Genomic DNA, 21,687 nt, shown 5'->3' with positions numbered 1-21,687 from the left:
TGTACACCCGTGGTGGATTCATGTCAATGTATGGCAAAACCAATACAGAATTGTAAAGTAAAAAAAAAAAATTAAAAAATAGAATATAACTTAAACTGGTGAATTGCTTTTTGAATATAGGGCACTGTAAAACCATGGGAATTTCAGACATATAAACATTAGAAAAGAAGTACTATTAATAGATCCACAAAGGGGTTTATGATACAGTGCAATGACAGGAGTTTTGCCACCATGAAATGACACCTGTCTAAATTCCCTCAGGGACATGAGAAAGCACTTCATAACTTCTATAGATAAAGACTGACTTATTTAAACATTTATTTAGTGCTGTGTTAAGTGCTGGGATACAGCAGTAAATGTGAAATGAACTCTTCTCTATGAAACCTATCTTCTCCCAGAGAAGAGAGACAGAAAACTGGGGCTCTAATATACTGGAGCTCTGGGGTGTGCCCTGGAGTTGGGTCATGGAGCAGCCTTTGCATTGTGGGTATGTTCAGGAGACCATCACACAAAGAAAGGGTGGAGCAAAAATTGGCCCATGAAGGGGCTTTGACCTACATCCTAAAGACTTAAAGAGTACAACCACAAAAAATACAGAAAAAGGAGGCATTCAGTATTTCTTAAGCTATTGGTGTGCATGGGAGTATATTTTCTCCAGGTAGAGAATTTGAAACCTTCTGCCCTAGAAATCGTACCTTTCCTTCTTTGATCTTGGTTCCAATGATTTGTCGTCTTTGTTGAATGATCTCAATAAGAAGATCACATTCCTCCATCAATTTGGCTTCTTGACGTGATGCATTGACCTATGGGATAGATAAAATGGTGAGCATTAATTTAGTGTTTGTTTTCCATTAAATGCTCCTTTTTAACATGTAGACTACTAAATTTCTATTAATTGCTGGAAAGATACTTTATTTAAAAATTGATTGAGGAAAAGTTGCTGTACAATCATATATAAGTTAGGTGTACAATATAGTGAGTCACAATTTTTAAAGGTTATACTCCATATCTAGTTATTATTAAATACTGGCTATATTCCCTGTGTTATACAATATATCCTTGTAGCTTATCTATTTTATACATAGTAGTGTATACCTCCTGGGTTGGGAAGATCCCCTGGAGAAGGAAATGGCTACCCACTCCAGTATTGTTGCCTGGAGAATCCCATGGACAGAGGAGCCTGGTGGGCTACAGTCCACAGGGTCACAAAAAGTCCAACACAAGTGAGTGAGTAACACACTTTCACAGTTTATACTTCTTAATCCCCTACTATGTCTTCCCTCTCTCCACTGGTAACCACTAGTTTGTTCTTTAAATCTGTGATAAAAAGATGTTTTCAATGTCAATTCTTCTTCCAATTATGCAGGGATGGCAAATATAAGACTTACATGTCTACTCCCTACCTCGCATCCTTGGAAAACATTTATTAGCTATCTCTTTTTGCTAAGCCATGCTCAATCTCAGGATCATTCTTAACACACCACGTATGTAGCTATTACCAATTAATTGAAAATTGATATTTGCAATTCCTGTTTTTATATTTTGAAGGGAAGTGCAGTTTGAGGCTACTAAACAAAAGTTAAACTAATACTGTTCTTTTATGGAGGATAGATTATGATCAATATCTTTTGGACACATTTTTCAAAAGCCAGCTAGCAAGGTGGTATCATATTTATTTAACTTGTCTTTTATATACAGATGCAAACTTTGTGTTTAGTCACTATGAAAACATCAAAAAGGAAAAGGATGGTTGAATATTCTATAAATCTTATGACATAATTTTAAATATTATCTCTGGAAATCTGGGGATCTACCATGAAAGCCTGCCATTCTGCTGGCAAGGTCGATCACTGTCGAATGGCTTACATTTGAAGTTTGTAAGGCTCACTGTATGCAAGAAAGGGTTAACATTAGCTCATTCTTGGCAACTGGGCTTGGGAAATACTGTGCACATACTGTGTCCTCCACCTCATGATAAATTTGAAAATGTTATTCATAGAGACCCAAAAACCACAGCTGTGGGAGATGGAGATAGGATAGGCCTGAGTTTTACGATTTTAACACAGCACAGGAGAAGTGGCTATGCTGTTATAAAGAATGCCAATAGACCATTGATGATTCCAGTATAACTCAGGGAGGAGACAGGGCCCAGACATGTAGCCCTTTTGATTGAAATTACTCTAGTTAAATAAAGTATGCCCAATCTCTATGAATGAGATAAACTGGAAGTGGGGTCAGGAGTTCTTGTCATTCCTTTTGACTTCACAATGAATTTAATAACTGACAACAACTGAGCTGTGAAAAGGATGGCAGTCTATTGAAACCATGGACCCATTATGATAGAGAAAGTGAAATTTGTGGAAAATAGCACCTTACACTTGAAAAAGATCTCCTGGCATGACCCCTAAGAACTAAGCTGTATTTGAACATGAATATACAATCAAGGTAAATCTGATTGGAGGCAAGCTCCTTGTAAGGATCTTTGGGTGTTGTATGACATGAGGTATCTATTCCAGGTACCTGGAGCCATATTTAACACAGAATAGACATCCAAAAACTATTTGTTCAACGAATAGATAGTGAAAATGACCTTCCAACAAGAGACAAGGTAACATGTAATCAGGCAAGTAGGTATCCTGGTATACTGCAAGTAGGTAATATGCAGGTATTGAACGTGGTGGTTTCCTAAGACTGTGTAGACACAGAAGTATGTCATCATGATTCTTTTTAGGGGGAGGGTATTGATTTTCCTTATAGCCTTATTGAAATATTCTTTGTATATCATAAAATTCACCCATTTAAAGTGTACAGGTTGTGGGTTTGAGTGTACTCAGAGTTTTAGAATCATCATCACAATCTAATTTTAGAAAGTTTTCCACATCCCCTAAAGAATTCCATACCCATTTGCAGTAACTCCATATTCTGACTACCTACCCTATTTGAGGGCATAGGTAACCGCTAGTCTCTGATCTGTCTCTTTATGCATTTGCCTGCTCTCTACATTTCATATAAATGGAATCAAACAATATATGACCCTTTTTGGTCTGGCTGATTTCACTTAGCATAATGTTTTCAAGATTGCTCCATGTCATACCATGTCTCAGTACTTCATTCCTTTTTATGCCAAATATTATTACAGAAGTAATACACCACATTTTGTTTATCCATCCTCTAGTAGATGGACATTTGGGTTGCTTCTATTTTTTGGTTACTTAGAAACAGTATCACTGTGAACATTCATGTATAAATTTCTGTGTGCACATATGTATTCATTCTTCTTGAGTATAGAAGAATTGCTGGGTCACACGTCAACTCTGTGTTTAACTTTTTGAAGAACTGCCAAACTGGTTTCCCAAGGGGCCGCATCATTTTAGATTCCAAGAACAAGTATGTGCGGCTTCCAGTTTCTCAACATCCTTGTCAACACTTGACACTGTCTGTCTTTTCTGTTTTATTCATCATAGTGGGTGTGGAGTAGCATCTTATTGTGGTTTTGAGTTGCATTCCCTGATGGCTAAAGATGTTGAGCATCTTTTCATGTGCTTATGGAACATTTGTGTACCTAATTCAGAGATGACTATTCAGATCTTTTGTTCCTTTTGTAATTGGGCCATTTACCTTATATAGTTAAATTCTATGATTTCTTTATCTATTTTGGGTACCCAGTCCCTTATTAGCTACATGATTAGCAAATGTTTTCTCCAATTCTGTAGGCTGTTTTCATTTTCTTGATGGTAACATTGGAAGCACAAAAGTTTTTAATTTTGATGACATCTAATTGATCTACTGTTCTATTGTCACTTGTGTTTTTGGTATAATAGCTAAGAAACCTAATCCAAGGTTGTGAAGATGTATGCCTCTGTTTTCCTCTGCAAGTTTTATCTCTTACATATATATCTGTGAGCCATTTTAAAGTAAGTTTTATGTATGGTGAGAAATAGGGGTCCAACTTTATCCTTTTGTTTATGGATATCCAGTTGCTAAAGCACAAAAGACAATTCTTTCCTCCATTGCAGTATGTTAGCACCTGGTCAAAAATCAATTGGCTATACTGTGAGGTCCTTAGCTTTTGACATTACTGCTAACATATTCTCTGCTTAAAGATTTTTTCCAGTTTTGACTAAACCTAATGAGACCATCGGAGAAGGAAATGGCAACCCACTCCAGTGTTTTTGCCTGGAGAATCCCAGGGATGGGGGAGCCTGGTGGGCTGCCGTCTATGGGGTTGCACAGAGTCGGACACGACTGAAGCGACTCAGCAGCAGCAGCAGCAACATGGTAGGCAAAGTGTGAAGTCTCCAAATTTTTATAACATGACCAATCTTCCATTCTAACAGGTACAATAAAGTGAATTGAATGCTACCCTATATTTCTAAACTCTTTCCACTACAAAGAAGTTTTCCACAGTAGTGCAGTTTGATGTGTTACTTCAAAAATGGTAAGGATTTGATTGGACTTCATTTTTATATAGGCTATTAAATCAAATATGGCAGGGTGTATGGGTTGCCTGCAGTGTGTACAGGTGTTTCTAAATCTTGGTTTTCGTTTGGAAGCTGGCCGCTCCTGGTTATGATTTTACCTTTTATGTCTGCTTCTGAAACCTGTGCAACATCACAGGAAAAGAAATGCAAATCAAAACCACAATGAGATACCATCTCAAAGGGGTAAGAATGGCCATCAACAAAAATTCTACACAAAATACTGTTGGCAGGCATGTGAACTGGGACAGACTCTTGAATAAATAAAGCACTGTCAAGAAAATAAAATACTTATTAGTAAATCGGGGTTCAATTGAATTAAATTGGAGGAGAAATAAAAAGTATTTGAAATCAGCTTGTGCTACTGCAGAGAGGCAACCAGAACACTTGATTACAGAAACTCTCCTTAGCTCTCTTTAGAACGCTATATGTGTCACAGCAGGTAAGTAGTTTCCTTAGCTCTCCTTGCAACACCTTTATCTGTCAGAGTACTAAGAAACTAAGTGACTCTCCTTAGCCTTCCTTAGCTCTTCTTAGAACACTATATGTGTCAGAGTAAGTAAGAAACTAAGTAGTTCTCCTTAGAACACTATACATGTCAGAGCAAGGAAGTATGTCTCCTTAGCTCTGTTTAGAACACTGTGTGTCAGAGTAAGTGTCCACAGCTCTCTGTAGACCACTGTATGTATCAGAGTAAGAAACTAAGTCAGTCTCCTTAACTCTCCTTAGAACACTGTATGTGTCACAGGAAGTAAGTAACTGAGTAAGTATCCTTAGCTCTCCTTAGAACACTGTATCAGTTCAGTTCAGTCGCTTAGTCGTGTCCGACTCTGCGACCCCATGAATCGCAGCACACCAGGCCTCCCTGTCCATCACCAACTCCTGGAGTTCACTCAAGACTCACGTCCATCAAGTCAGTGATGCCATCCAGCCATCTCATCCTCTGTCATCCCCTTCTCCTCTATATGTGTCAGAGTAAATAAGTAACTAACTCTCTTGGCTCTCCTTAGAACATTACATGTGTCAGAGTAAGTAACTAAATCTCTTAGCTCTCTTTAGGGCTCCGTAGAACACTCTATGTGTGAGAGTAAATAAGTAACTAAGTATGTCACTTAGCTCTCCTTAGCTCTCCTGGGAATACTATATGTGTCAGAGTACCTAAGTAACTAAGTCTCCTTAGACCTCCTTAGCTCTCCTTACAACACTGTGTGTCAGAGTAAGCAAGTAAGTCTCATTAACTATACTTACCTCTCCTTAAGACACTATATGTGTCAGAGTAATTAAGTATGTAAGGAGGTAAGTCTCCTTCTCTCTCCTTAGAACACTGTACATGTCAGAGTAAGTAGGTAAGTAACTCTCTTAGCTCTTCTTGAAAAAGTGAAGTTGCTCAGTCGTGTCTGACTCTTTGCGACCCCATGGACGGTAGCCTACCAGGCTCTGTGATCCATGGGATTTTCCAGGCAAGATTACTAGAGTGGGCTGCCATTTCCTTCTCCAGGGGGTCTTCCCAACCCAGGGATCGAACCCAGGTCTTCTTAGCTGCCCTCAATACACTATATGTGTCAGAGTAAGGAAGTAACTTAAGTCTCTTAGCTCTCCTTAGAACACTATACATGTCACAGTAAGTAAGTAAATAAGTAAGTCTTCTGAGCTCTCCTTAGAACACTATTTGTGTCAGAGTAAGTAAGTAAGTAGGTAAGTCTCCTTATCACATAATGTGCCCAAGGAAGTAAGTATGACTCTGTAGCTCTGCTTAGTTCTCCTGAGCTCTCCTTAGAACACTCTGTGTCAGAGTAAGGAAGAATGTCGCCTTAGCTCTACTTAGAACACTATGTGTCCAAGTAAGTGAGTCTCCATAGCTCTCCTTGGAATACTATATGTGTCAGAGAAAGTATGTGAGTCTGCTTAGTTCTCTTTAGCACGCTATGTGTGTCAGTGTAAGTAAGTCTCCTTAGCTCTCCTTAGAATGCTATATGTGTCAGAGTAAGTCACCTCTCTTAGCTCTCCTTACTTTTGCTTAGAACACTATGTGTCAGAGTAAGTAAGAAAATAAGGAATTCTCTTTAGCTCTGCTTAGTACACTCTGTGTCAGAGTAAGCTCTCCTTAGAATACGATATGTGTCAGAAAAAGTAAGTCAGTCTGCTTAGCTCTCCTTAGCACTCTATATGTTTCAGAGTAAGTAAGTAAGTCTCCTTGGAATACTATATGTGTCAGAGAGAGTAAGTCAGTCTGCTTAGCTCTCCTTAGCACACTGTGTGTCAGAGTACATAACTAAGTAGGTAAGTCTCCTTAGCTCTCCTTGGCTCTCTTTAGAACACTATATTAGTCAGAGTAAGTAAGGAAGTAGGTAAGTCTCCCTAGCTCTGCTTTGCTCTGCTTAGTTCTCATGAGGTCTCCTTAGAATGCTATGTCTAAGAGTAAATAAGTAAGTCTCCTTAGCTCTGCTTAGAACACTACACTTGTCAGGGTAAGCAAGTAACTAAGTAAGTCTTCTTAGCCCTCCTCAGATCACTATGTTTCAGAGTACATAAGTCTCCTTAGCTCTCCTTAGAACACTGTGTCAGAGTAACTAAGTAAGTAAGTCTGCTTAGCTCTCCTTGGCTCTCTTTATAACACTAATATGAGTCAGAGTAAGTAAGGAAGTAGGTAAGTCTCCCTAGCTCTGCTTTGCTCTGCTTAGTTCTCATGAGGTCTCCTTAGAATGCTATGTCTAAGAGTAAATAAGTAAGTCTCCTTAGCTATCCCTAGAACAGGATACTTGTTAAACAAGTAACTAAGTAAGTCTTCTTAGCCCTCCTCAGATCACTATGTTTCAGAGTACGTAAATCTCCTTAGCTCTCCTTAGAACACCGTGTGTCAGAGTAAGTCTGATTAGCTCTCCTTGGCTCTCTTTAGAACACTATATGAGTCAGAGTAAGTAAGTAAGTCTTCCTATCTCTGCTTTGCTCTCCTTAGTTCTCATGAGGTCTCCTTAGAACACTATGTCTAAGAGTAAATAAGTAAGTCTCCTTAGCTCTGCTTAGAACAGTGTGTGTCAGAGTAAGTAAAGTCTTCTTTGCTTTCCTTAGAACATTATATGCATCAGCGTAACTAAGTCAGTCTCCTTAACCCTCCTTATAACATTGTGTCAGAGTAAATATGTAAGCAACTAAGTAAGTCTCCTTATTACTCCTTAGAACACTATCTGTCAGAGTAAGTAAATCTCCTAAGCTGTCCTTGAACATTAAGTCGCTCAGTTGTGTCAGACTCTTTGCGACCCCATGGACTGTAGCCTACCAGGCTCCTCTGTTCATGGGATTTTCCAGGCAGTAGTACTGGAGTGGATTGCCATTTCCTTCTCCAAGGAATCTTCCCGACCCAGGGATCGAACCCGAGTCTCCCACATCGTAGACAGACGCTTTACCGTCTGCGATCTCAGCCAAAATGTGTTGGAGTGTGTAAGGAACTATGTGTCAGAGTGTGTAAGAAACTACCTAAATCTCCTTAGCTCTTCTTAGAACACTATATGTGTAAGAGCTATTAAGTAAACAAGTAAGTCTCCTAAGCTTTCCTTAGCTCTCATTCATTACCTCTTTTTAGAACAATATATGTGTCACAGTAAGTAACTAAGTCTCCTTAGCTCTCCTTAGAATACTATGTGTCAGAGTAACTCTCCTTAGCTCGTTTTAGAACACTGTATGTGTCAGAGTAAGTAAGTAGGCAAACATCCTTAACTATCCTTAGCTCTCCTTAGAACACTGTATGTCTCAGAGTAATTAAATATGTAAGTAGGTAATTCTCCTCAGCTCTCCTCAGAACACTATACCTGTCAGAATAAGTAAGTAACTAAGGAAGTCTTAGCTCTCCTTAGCACACTGTATGTGTCAGAGTAACTAGGTAACTAAGTCTCCTTTATCCTCCTTAGGTCTCCTTAGAACACTATGTTTCAGAGTACATAAGTCTCTTTAGCTCTCCTTAGCACACAATATGTGAAGGAAAGATACTTGGCTCAAAATAGCCAGGAGTTAAAACTTCCCTCTGGGTCCGCCCCACCATTCTATGCAAAACAAAGAAGTCTGTCACCTGAAGGAAAAAAAATGGACATTAAGGTTGATCACGCCCAGCTCCCAGCTGGTCCAGCCTCTGGCCGATCTCCAGAATTCGTTGCCCCAGCGGTTTAAGAGATAACTACTCCAAACGACCTTGGAGAAGAACAGGGGCCCTTAAGACAGTAGATTTCCACATATATGCCTATATATACTTCCTCTTTTCTTGGGTGAGTGTGGCAGCTCACTAATCTGACTGCTGCCCCTTCTCACCGCATTAAAGGTGATCTGTTCCTGTAAAGTGCTGGTCTCATTCTTTTTCTGAACCTTGCCTTCTCTAACTCCCTTACCCTACAATGTCTGTCAGAGAAACTAAGTGAGTCCTTAGCTCTTCTTAAAACACTATATGTGTCAGAGAAAGTAAGTAACTGAGTCAGTCTCCTTAGCACACTATATGTGTCAGGGTAGGTAAGTAAATCTCCTTAGCTGTATTAGAATACTCTATGTGTCAGAGTAAGTAAGTAAGTCTGCTTAGCTCTCCTTAGCACACTATGGGTCAGAGTAAGTAAGTAAGTACTTAAGTCTCCTTAGCACATTATGTGTCAGAGTATGTAGGACTCCTTAGAACACTATATGTGTCAGAGTATCTAAGTAACTAAGTCTCCTTAGCCCACCTTAGCTCTACTTAGAATGCTATCTGTGTCAGAGTAAGTCTCCTTAGCTCTCCTTACCTTTGCTCAGAACACTATGTGTCAGAGTAATTAAGTAAGTAGGTAAGTCTCCATAACACATAACAGTCCAAGGAAGTAAGTACATAAGGATGACTCTGTATCTCTGCTTAGCTCTCCTGAGCTCTCCTTACAAGAGTATCCATCAGAGAAAGTAAGTAACAGTACGACACATATTACTTACTTTCTCTGACATGTATAGTGTTTTAAGAAGAGCTAAGGACTCAGTTAAAACACTATATCTGTCAGAGAAAGTAAGTAATATGTGTCATACTGTTACTTACTTTTTCTGATGGATACTCTTGTAAGGAGAGCTCAGGAGAGCTAAGCAGAGATACAGAGTCATCCTTATAGTGTTTTAAGAAGAGCTAAGGACTCAGTTCCGGAGAAGGCAATGGCACCCCACTCCAGTACTCTTGCCTGGAAAACGCCATGGACGGAGGAGCCTGGTAGGCTACAGTCCATGAGGTCGTGAAGAGTCGGACACGACTGAGCGACTTCACTTTCACTTTTTACTTTCATGCTTTGGAGAAGGAAATGGCAACCCGCTCCAGTGTTCTTGCCTGGAGAATCCCAGGGATGGCGGAGCCTGGTGGGCTGCCGTTTATGGGGTTGCACAGAGTCAGACACGACTGAAGCGACTTAGCAGCAGCAGCAGCAAGGTCTCAGTTTCTCTGACACACATTGTAGGGTAAGGGAGTTAGAGAAGGCAAGGTTCAGAATAGTATGAAAAAGCAAAATGAGAGTATACTAAAAGAGGAACTCCCCAGGTTGGTAGGTGCCCAATATGCTACAGGAGATCACTGGAGAAATAACTCCAGAAAGAATGAAGGGATGGAGCCAAAGCAAAAACAATACCCAGCTGTGGATGTGACTGGTGATAGAAGCAAGGTCCGATGCTGTAAAGAGCAATATTGCATAGGAACCTGGATTGTGAGGTCCATGAATCAAGGCAAATTGGAAGTGGTCAAATAGGAGATGGCAAGAGTGAATGTTGACATTCTACAAATCAGCAAACTAAAATGGACTGGAATGGGTGAATTTAACACAGATGACCATTATATCTACTACTGTGGGCAGAAATCCCTTAGAAGAAATGGAGTAGCCATCATGGTTAACAAAAGAGTCTGAAATGCAGTACTTGGAGGCAGTCTCAAAAATGACAGAATGATCTCTGTTCGTTTCCAAGGCAAACCATTCAATATCACAGTAATCCAAGTCTATGCCCCAACCAGTAACGCTGAAGAAGCTGAAGTTGAACGGTTCTATGAAGACCTCCAAGACCTTTTAGAACTAACACCGCCAAAAGATGTCCTTTTCATTATAGGGGACTGGAATGCAAAAGTGGGAAGTCAAGAAACACCTGGGGTAACAGGCAAATTTGCCCTTGGAATATGGAATGAAGCAGAGGGCAAAGGCTAATAGAGTTTTGCCAAGAGAACGCACTGGTCATAGCAAACACCGTCTTCAAACAACACAAAAGAAGACTGTACATGGACATCACCAGATGGTCAACACTGAAATCAGATTGACTATATTCTCTGCAACCAAAGATGGAGAAGCTCTACACAGTCAGCAAAAACAAGACCGGGAGCTGACTATGGCTCAGATCATGAACTCCTTATTGCCAAATTCAGACTTAAATTGAAGAAAGTTGGGAAAACCACTAGACCATTCAGGTATGACCTAAATCAAATTCCTTATGATTATACAGTGGAAATGAAAAATTGAATTAAGGGACTAGATCTGATAGATAGAGTGCCTGATGAACTATGGACGGAGGTTCCTGATATTGTACAGGAGGCAAGGATAAAGACAATTCCCATGGAAAAGAAATGCAAAACAGCAAAATGGCTGTGAAAAGAAGAGAGGCGAAAAGCAAAGGAGAAAAGGAAAGATATAAGCATCTGAATGCAGAGTTCCAAAGAATAGCAAGGAGAGATAAGAAAGCCTTCCTCAGTGATCAATGCAAAGAAATAGAGGAAAACAACAGAATGGGAAAGACTAGAGATCTCTTCAAGAAAATTAGAGATACCAAGGGAACATTTCATGCAAAGATGGGCTCGATAAAGGACAGAAATGGTATGGATCTAACAGAAGCAGAAGACATTAAGAAGAGGTGGCAAGAATACACAGAAGAACTGTACAAAAAAGATCTTCACGACTAAGATATTCACGATGGTGTGATCACTCACCTAGAGCCAGACATCCTGGAATGTGAAGTCAAGTGGGCCTTAGAAACCATCACTATGAACAAAGCTATTGGAGGTGATGGAATTCCAGTTGAACTATTTCAAATCCTGAAAGATGATGCTGTGAAAGTGCTGCACTCAACATGCCACCAAATTTGGAAAACTCAGCAGTGGGCACAGGACTGGAAAAGGTCAGTTTTCATTCTAATCCCAAAGAAAGGCAATGCCAAAGAATGCTCAAACTACTGCACAATTGCACTCATCTCACACACTAGTAAAGTAATACTCAAAGTTCTCCAAGCCAGGCTTCAGCAATATGTGAACTGTGAACTTCCAGATGTTCAAGCTGGTTTTAGAAAAGGCAGAGGAACCAGAGATCAAATTGCCAACATCTGCTGGATCATTGAAAAAGCAAGAGAGTTCCAGAAAAACAATTTCTGCTTTATTGACTATGCCAAAGCCTTTGATTGTGTGGATCACAATAAACTGGAAAATTCTGAAAGAGATGGGAATACCAGATCACCTGTCCTACCTCTTGAGAAACCTGTATGCAGGTCAGGAAGCAACAGTTAGAATTGGCCATGGAACAACAGACTGGTTCCAAATAGGAAAAGGAGTGTGTCAAGGCTGTATATTGTCACCCTGCTTATTGAACTTCTATGCAGAGTACATCATGAGAAACGTTGGACTGGAAGAAACACAAGCTGGAATCAAGATTGCCGGGAGATATATCAATAACCTCAGATATGCAGATGACACCACCCTTATGGCAGAAAGTGAAGAGGAACTAAAAAGCCTCTTGATGAAAGTGAAAGAGGAGAGTGAAAAAATTGGCTTAAAGCTCAACATTCAGAAAACGAAGATCATGGCATCTGGCCCCATCACTTCAAGGGAAACAGATGGGGAAACAGTGGAAACAGTGTCAGACTTTATCTTTTGGGGCTCCAAGATCACTGCAGATGGTGATTGCGGCCGTGAAATTAAAAGACGCTTACTCCTTGGAAGGAAAGTTATGACCAACCTAGACAGCATATTCAAATGCAGAGACATTACTTTGCTAACAAATGTCCGTCTAGTCAAGGCTATTGTTTTTCCAGTGGTCATGTGTGGATGTGAAAGTTGGACTGTGAAGAAAGCTGAGCACTGAAGAATTGATGCGTTTGAACTGTGGTGTTGGAGAAGACTCTTGAGAATCCCTTGGGCTGCAAGGAGATCCAACCAGTCCATTCTAAAGGAGATCAGTCCTGGGTGCTCTTTGGAAGGACTGATGCTAAAGCTGAAACTCCAATATTTTGGCCACCTCATGTGAAGAGTTGACCCATTGGGAAAGACCCTGTTGCTGGGAGGGATTGGGGGCAGGAGATGAGTGCAGTTGTGCAGTAGTTTGATCATGCTTTGGCATTGCCTTTCTTTGGGATTGGAATGAAAACTGAACTTTTCCAGTCCTGTGCCCACTGCTGAGTTTTCCAAATTTGCTGGCATGTTGAGTGCAGCACTTTCACAGGGGACGACAGAGGATGAGATGGCTGGATGGCATCACCGACTCAATGGACATGAGTTTGAGTGAATTCCAGGAGTTGGTGATGGACAGGGAGGCCTGGCGTGCTGCAATTCATGAGGTCGCAAAGAGTCGGACACGACTGAGCGACTGACCTGAACTGAAAGAAAGCTAAGAAGAGCTAAGGAGAGTTACTGTGTTTGTCACTCTGACACATAGTGTTCTAAGGAGAGCTATGGAGACTTATTTACTCTGACATATAGTGTTCTAAAGCAGAGCTAAAGAGACTGACTGAGTTACTCTGAAACATAGTGTGCTAAGGAGACCTACCTCTTCAGTTACTACTCTGACACACAGTGTACTAAGGAGAGGTAAGGCGACTTACTTACTGTGACACATACAGCATGCTAAGGAGAGCTAAGCAGACTTACTTACTTTCTCTAACATGTATACTGTTCTAATGAGAGCTAAGGAAACATACTTCCTTAACTCTGACAAGTATAGTGTTCTAAGGAGACTTACTAACTTACTCTGGCACGTAATGTGCTAAGCAGAGCTAAGGAGATTTACTTACTTCACTTCAGTTTAGTTCAGTCCCTCAGTCAAGTCCGACTCTTTGTGACACCGCAGTTCGTAAGCATCAATTCTTCGGTGCTCAGCTTTCTTCACAGTCCAACTTACACATCCATACATGACCACTGGAAAAACCATAGCCTTGACTAGACGGACATTTGTTAGCAAAGTAATGTCTCTGCGTTTGAATATGCTATCTAGGTTGGTCATGACTTTCCTTCCAAGGAGTAAGCGTCTTTTAATTTCATGGCTGCAATCACCATCTGCAGTGATTTTGGAGCCCCAAAAGATAAAGTTTCCAATGCTTCCTCTGTTTCCACTGTTTCCCCATCTATTTCCCATGAAGTGATGGGGCCAGATGCCATGATCTTCGTTTTCTGAATGTTGAGCTTTAAGCCAACTTTTTCACTCTCCTCTTTCACTTTCATCAAGAGGCTTTTTAGTTCCTCTTCACTTTCTGCCATAAGGGTGGTGTCATCTGCAGATCTGAGATTTCTCCTGGCAATCTTGATTCCAGCTTGTGCTTCTTCCAGCCCAGCATTTCTCATGATGTACTCTGCATAGAAGTTCAATAAGCAGGGTGACAATATACAGCCTTGACGTACTCCTTTTCCTATTTGGAACCAGTCTGTTGTTCCATGGCCAGTTGTAACTGTTGCTTCCTGACCTGCATACAGGTTTCTCAAGAGGCAGGTCAGGTGGTCTGGTATTCCCATCTCTTTCAGAATTTTTCACAGTTTATTGTGATCCACACAGTCAAAGGCTTTGGCATAGTCAATAAAGCAGAAATAGATGTTTTTCTGGAACTCTCTTGCTTTTTCAATGATCCAGCAGATGTTGGCAATTTGATCTCTGGTTCCTCTGCCTTTTCTAAAACCAGCTTGAACATCTGGAAGTTCACAGTTCACATATTGCTGAAGCCTGGCTTGGAGAACTTTGAGTATTACTTTACTAGTGTGTGAGATGAGTGCAATTGTGCAGTAGTTTGAGCATTCTTTGGCATTGCCTTTCTTTGGGATTAGAATGAAAACTGACCTTTTCCAGTCCTGTGCCCACTGCTGAGTTTTCCAAATTTGGTGGCATGTTGAGTGCAGCACTTTCACAGCATCATCTTTCAGGATTTGAAATAGTTCAACTGGAATTCCATCACCTCCAATAGCTTTGTTCATAGTGATGGTTTCTAAGGCCCACTTGACTTCACATTCCAGGATGTCTGGCTCTAGGTGAGTGATCACACCATCGTGAATATCTTAGTCGTGAAGATCTTTTTTGTACAGTTCTTCTGTGTATTCTTGCCACCTCTTCTTAATGTCTTCTGCTTCTGTTAGATCCATACCATTTCTGTCCTTTATCGAGCCCATCTTTGCATGAAATGTTCCCTTGGTATCTCTAATTTTCTTGAAGAGATCTCTAGTCTTTCCCATTCTGTTGTTTTCCTCTATTTCTTTGCATTGATCACTGAGGAAGGCTTTCTTATCTCTCCTTGCTATTCTTTGGAACTCTGCATTCAGATGCTTATATCTTTCCTTTTCTCCTTTGCTTTTCGCCTCTCTTCTTTTCACAGCCATTTTGCTGTTTTGCATTTCTTTTCCATGGGATGGTCTTGATCCCTGTCTCCTATACAATGTCACGAACCTCATTCCATAGTTCATCAGGCACTCTATCTATCAGATCTAGACCCTTAAATCTATTTCTCACTTCCACTGTATAATCATAAGGGATTTGATTTAGGTCATACCTGAATGGTCTAGTGGGGCTTCCCTGGTGGCTCAGAGTTTAAAGCGTCTGTCTGCAATGTGGGAGACCTGGGTTCAATCCCTGGGTTGGGAAGATCCCCTGGAGAAGGAAATGGCAACCCACTCCAGTATTCTTGCGTGGAGAACCCCATGGATTGAGGTGCCTGGTGGGCTACAGTCCACAGTGTCACAAAGAGTCAAATACGACTGAGCGACTTCACTCACTTGAATGGTCTAGTGGTTTTCCCTACCGTTTTCAATCTAAGTCTGAATTTGGCAATAAGGAGTTCATGATCTGAGCCACAGTCAGCTCCCAGTGTTGTTTTTGCTGACTGTATAGAGCTTCTCCATCTTTGGCTGCAGAGAATATAATCAATCTGATTTCAGTGTTGACCATCTGGTGATGTCCATGTGTAGAGTCTTCTCTTGTGTTGTTTGAAGACGGTGTTTGCTATGACCAGTGCGTTCTCTTGGCAAAACTCTATTAGCCTTTTGCCCTGCTTCATTCCATATTCCAAGGCCAAATGTGCCTGTTACCCCAGGTGTTGACTTCCTACTTTTGCATTCCAGTCCCCTATAATGAAAAGGATGGCTGGGAGGAGGTATCCCAAGCCTGAGGTCAAGGGCGGCAGCCAGGATGAGCTACCCCACACCCAAGGTCAGGGGCCGTGACTGGGAGGAGCAACCCCACGTCCACGGAGCAGTGGCTGCACAGACACAGGAGAGCTGAGAGGAGCTACTTCAGGTTCAAGGTTGGGAGGGGTGGCCCTGAGGTGCTCCTTGTACAATGTAAGGAGCAGCGGCTGTGCTTTGCTGGAACAGCTGTGAAGAGACACCCTACGTCCAAGGTAAGAGAAATGCAAGACGGTAGGTGTTGCGAGAGGCATCAGAGGGCAGACACACTGAAACCATAATCAGAGAAAAGTAGTCAGTCTAATCACATGGACCACAGCCTTGTCTAACTCAATGAAACTAAGCCATGCCGTGTGGGGCCACCCAACATGGGCGGATCACGGTGGAGAGGTCTGACAGAATGGGGTCCACTGGAGAAGGGAATGGCAAACCACTTCAGTATTCTTGCCTTGAGAACCCCATGAACACTATGAAAAGGCAAAATGATAGGATACTGAAAGGGGAACTCCATGGGTCAGTAGGTGCCCAATATGCTGCTGGAGATCAGTGGAGAAATAACTCCAGAAAGAATGAAGGGATGGAGCCAAAGCAAAAACAATACCCAGCTGTGGATGTGGCTGGTGATAGAAGCAAGGTTCAATGCTGTAAAGAGCAATATTGCATAGGAACCTGGATTGTGAGGTCCATGAATCAAGGCAAATTGGAAGTGGTCAAACAAGAGATGGCAAGAGTAAACGTTGACATTCTAGGAATCAGCAAACTAAAATGGACTGGAATGGGTGAATTTAACACAGATGACCATTGTATCTACTACTGTGGGCAGGAATCCCTTAGAAGAAATGGAGTAGCCATCATGGTCAACAAGAGTCCGAAATGCAGTACTTGGATGCAATCTCAAAAACGACAGAACAATCTCTGTTCGTTTCCAAGGCAAACCATTCAATATCATGGTAATCCAAGTCTATGCCCCAACCAGTAATGCTGAAGAAGCTGAAGTTGAATGGTTCTATAAACACCTATAAGACCTTTTAGAACTAACACCCTAAAAAAGTCTCCTTAGCCCTCCTTAGAACACTACATGTGTCAGAGTAAGTAAGTAGTAAGTCAGTAAGTCTCCTTAGCTTTCCTTACCACACAATATGTGTCAGAGTAACTAAGTCCTTAGCTTTCCTTCAAATGCTATATGTGTCAGAGTAACTAAGTCAACTAAGTAAGTCTCTTTAGCTCTCCACCAGGAATAAAACCCATGACCCATGCATTGGAAAGCAAAGCCCTAATCCCTTCAACCCCCTGGAAGTCCAAAACATGTTCTGCTTCCCTCCTTACTCTCCCAAATTACCCTGTTTTCTAGAATAGGTTGGCTCCCTGATAAAGTAGAGACATAACTCAGTTCCTATATATCATACAAGACTTAATCACAGAGAGCTTTAGAGGATGACTGATGAGAACAAAGTATATTGAGTATGCAGATAAACTAGTGGATGTCACTTCTCTCATGACCTCACATACCACTTACCATACTCTTGTATAGTTGTCTCTTAATGGATGGGTCTATTTTTCCCACTAGCAGGTATACACTAATCTCCTACCATAATGCCACATTCATTCACTGTAAAAATGGTTGCTGAATAAACGTTGAAAGGTAAAAATGATATGTGGGAGCCTAAGAAACTTGTGATGTTACAGAATTTTAGGAGACTTGTTCCTAGAATTTTTAAAGGATTTTAGAACTCAAATATTAACCAACATGTTAAAAATATATGACTCAAATCTATTAATGACACCATGTCCTGTTATCCCTGTTACAACTCCTGTTAATACTGTTATCTTAGTTTCTATGGTTATATATACTTCCTTCCTTTCTTTCCTCCCTCCCTCCAAAGTACTATATTCAATATCCTGTGATAAACCATAATATAAAGTTAACACAACATTTTAAATAAGCTATATCAATAAAATTAGTTATAAAAAAGCCCTCTTGTTTTCTGCTATGTTGATGTTATTGCTATATTACACAGCCATAAAGAGAAACACATCTGATTCAGTTCTAATGAGGTAGATGAACCTAGAGCCTATTATACACAGTGAAGCAAGTCAGAAAGAGAACCATAAATATGATATATGAACAGATATGTTTGCAATCTAGAAAGACAGTACTTATGAACCTAGTTGCAGGGCAGCAATGGAGATGCCAAGTTAGAGAATAGACTTACGCACACAGGACATATAGGAGAGGGTAGGATAAATTGAGAGTATCATGGAATCTGTATGCAGGTCAGGAAGCAACAGTTAGAACTGGACATGGAACAACAGACTGGTTCCAAATAGGAAAAGGAGTACGTCAAGGCTGTATATTGTCACTCTGCTTATTTAACTTATATGCAGAGAACATCATGAGAAATGCTGGACTGGAAGAAGCACAAGCTGGAATCAAGATTGCCGGGAGAAATATCAATAACCTCAGATATGCAGATGACACCACCCTTATGGCAGAAAGTGAAGAGGAACTAAAAAGCCTCATGATGAAAGTGAAAGAGGAGAGCAAAAAAGTTGGCTTAAAGCTCAACATTCAGAAAACGAAGATCATGGCATCCGGTCCCATCACTTCATGGGAAACAGTAGAGACAGTGTCAGACTTTATTTTTTTGGGCTCGAAAATCACTGCAGATGGTGACTGCAGCCATGAAATTAAAAGACGCTTACTCCTTGGAAGAAAAGTGATGACCAACCTAGATAGTATATTCAAAAGCAGAGACATTACTTTGCCGACTAAGGTCCGTCTAGTCAAGGCTATGGTTTTTCCTGTGGTCATGTATGGATGTGAGAGTTGGACTGTGAAGAAGGCTGAGCGCCAAAGAATTGATGCTTTTGAACTGTGGTGTTGGAGAAGACTCTTGAGAGTCCCTTGGACTGCTAGGAGATCCAACCAGTCCATTCTGAAGGAGATCAGCCCTGGGATTTCTTTTGAAGGAATGATGCTAAAGCTGAAACTCCAGTACTTTGGCCACCTCATGCGAAGAGTTGACTCATTGGAAAAGACTCTGATGCTGGGAGGGATTGGGGGCAGGAGGAGAAGTGGACGACCGAGGATGAGATGGCTGGATGGCATCACGGACTCGATGGACGTGAGTCTGAGTGAACTCCGGGAGATGGTGATGGACAGGGAGGCCTGGCGTGCTGCGATTCATGGGGTCGCAAAGAGTCGGACACGACTGAGCGACTGAACTGAACTGAACTGGAAACATAAACATTACCATATGTAATAAGAATATGTTATGTGACTGAGAATATGTTATAGGACACATGGAGCTCAAACTGGTGCTGTTCACAAGCTAGAGGGGTGGGAAGGAGGTTCAAGAGGGAGCTGCTGCTGCTGCTGCTAAGTCACTTCAGTCGTGTCCGACTCTGTGCGACTCCATAGATGGCAGCCCACCAGGCTCCCCCATCCCTGGGATTCTCCAGGCAAGAACACTGGAGTGGGTTGCCATTTCCTTCTCCAGTGCATGAAACTCAAAAGTGAAAGAGAATTCACTCAGTCGTGTCCGACTCTTAGCGACCCTGTGGACTACAGCCTACCAGGCTCCTCTATCCATGGGATTTTCCAGGCAAGAGTACTGGAGTGGGGTGCCATTGCCTTCTCCAAGAGGGAGGGGACATATGTTTACCTGTGGCCAAAACCAACACAGTATTGTAAAGCAATTATCCTCCAACTAAAAATAAGTAAATTGAAACATTTGAGCAGGACACCTAAGCAGACATTTCTCCAAATATGACGTACAGATGGCTAATAAAAGCACATCAAAACTACAATGAGACATCACCTTAGGGCAGTCATGATGGCCATCATGAAAATATCTACAAACAATAATGAGAGGATGTGGAGAAAAGGGAATGCTTTTGCACTGTTGGTGGGCATGTAAATCAATATAGACACTATGGAGACTAGTAAAGACATTTCTTTCAAACTTAGGAATACAAGTACCATATGACCCAGCCATTGCACTATTGGGCATATGCCCTGAGGAAACCATAATTCAAAAAGACAGATATACCCCAGTGTTCATTCTAGCACTACTTACAATAGCTAGGACATGGAAACACCCTACATGTCTGTTGACAGATGAATAGATAAAGCAGCTGTTGTACATGTTTACCATGGAATATTACTCAGCCATAATAAGAAATACATTTGAGTCCATTCTGCTGAAGTGGACCAACCTAGAGCCTGTTGTACAGAGAAAACCCAATATCGTACATTAACGCATATATATGCAGTCTAGGAACATGGTACAGGTGAACCTATTCTCAGGGCAGGAATAGACTCAGACACAGAGAACAGACTTATGGACACAGTAGAGACAGGAGAGGGTGGGACGAACTGAGAGAGTAGCACTGAAATATAATTAACATATATAAAATAGATACCTAATGGAAAGTCAACATATGCCACAAATCAATGCAACACTGCAAAGCAATTATTCTCTAATCAAATTTTTAAAAAACCAACAAAAGTGGTTAAGGTTCCCAAGTGGTGCTATGGCAAAGAACCCGCCTGCCAACACAGGAGACATCAAAGATGTGGGTTCAATCCCTGAATCGGGAAGATCCCCTGCAGGAGGGCATGGCAACCCACCCCAGTATTCTTGCCTGGAGAATCCCATGGACAGAGGAGCCTGGTGGGCTACAGTCCATGGGGCCGCACAGAGTCGAACATGACTGAAGCAACTTAAGCACACCAGTGGTTAAAAGTCCTCCTTACAGTGCAGAGGATGCATGTTTGATCCAAGGTCAGAGAACTAGGATCCCACATGTTGTAGAGCAAATAAGCCCACACACCGCAACTACCAAGCTCGGGCTCCACAACTGGAAAGCCTGTGTGCAGCAGTGAAAAGACCCAGCGCAGCCATAAATAAAAATTTTTGTAAAATAGGGACTTTTGAATCTGCATCCAAACTTCAAGGGATTAATGTTATTGCATTTTAATAACACTATTATTTTACACTGTTAGATGTTAAAATGTCCATACCCATCCCATCTCACTCAAAAAGAAACGTCAGAGGCGTTGCTCCAGGGCAACTAAACTAACACTGAGCAACAGGTGAGCCGATGATGTGGACAGGAAAATGATGGTACAGGGGCGTTTGTGTGCAAACAGGCTCTACGCCCTGCTGCAGACGGCTGACCAGGTGTGAAGAAAAATGTGGAGGTTTGAGGGTGCTTTGGGTTTTCTTTTCCAAGGCAGTTGTCATGAACATTCCAGACCCTGGGGCAGAAGTTAGCCAGAACTGGCAGAAGGAACAATGAAAGGGATTCTCATACTTGAGTTTGTATATAAAACCAAGCCAAGGCGAACTGAGAAAGAGCAGACGGTATTACTGTAATTCATCTAATATGTTTACATATAAACTTCATCCTGAAATTCTCTCACACCAAAGTCAAATATTTGTCGACTGAGCTCAAAGAGATGAGAGAGGAAAAGAAATGGCCATGTCTCATTTTTGGAGAAGAAATCAGAGCACAGGGTAATCTATTTTAATATTTAGTATGATAACATAGAACACTTTTGACTGAGACTTTTAGTAGTCCAAGAAAGCCTTTGCAAAAATAAAAAATGGAATCGCTTTTGTTGATAATGGCATAGATTGACGCTACATGGAATCTGACCTTCATTGTAGAGTGACATGGTGGAAAATGATTTGGCCCAGAGGAAACCAATCCTACCTATTGATTAACTATCCAGGTGGGGTATTGCTCTGTTCTATGGGATTAAAAAATAGCTCCCAGGAACTATAAATGCACAATAAATCCTCTTTCCTTGAGGTT

General features: G+C 41.3%; 1 protein-coding gene across 3 annotated transcripts in view; it reads right to left on the bottom strand.

Annotated features, from left to right (window-relative positions):
* The window catches only part of MID1 (midline 1), a 197,368-nt gene that overhangs the window by 45,837 nt on the left and 129,844 nt on the right, over positions 1–21,687 (bottom strand). For all 3 annotated transcript variants that reach the window (XM_040266480.1, XM_040266482.1, XM_040266481.1), the window contains one exon: positions 696–803. In XM_040266480.1, the coding sequence (XP_040122414.1) occupies positions 696–803 (108 nt within the window). The remainder of the gene's footprint in view (positions 1–695; positions 804–21,687) is intronic.

Source organism: Oryx dammah, unplaced genomic scaffold, assembly GCF_014754425.2.
Source record: "Oryx dammah isolate SB20612 unplaced genomic scaffold, SCBI_Odam_1.1 HiC_scaffold_23, whole genome shotgun sequence".
NCBI lineage: Eukaryota > Metazoa > Chordata > Mammalia > Artiodactyla > Bovidae > Oryx > Oryx dammah.
This window is presented reverse-complemented; position numbering and strand designations above follow the sequence as displayed.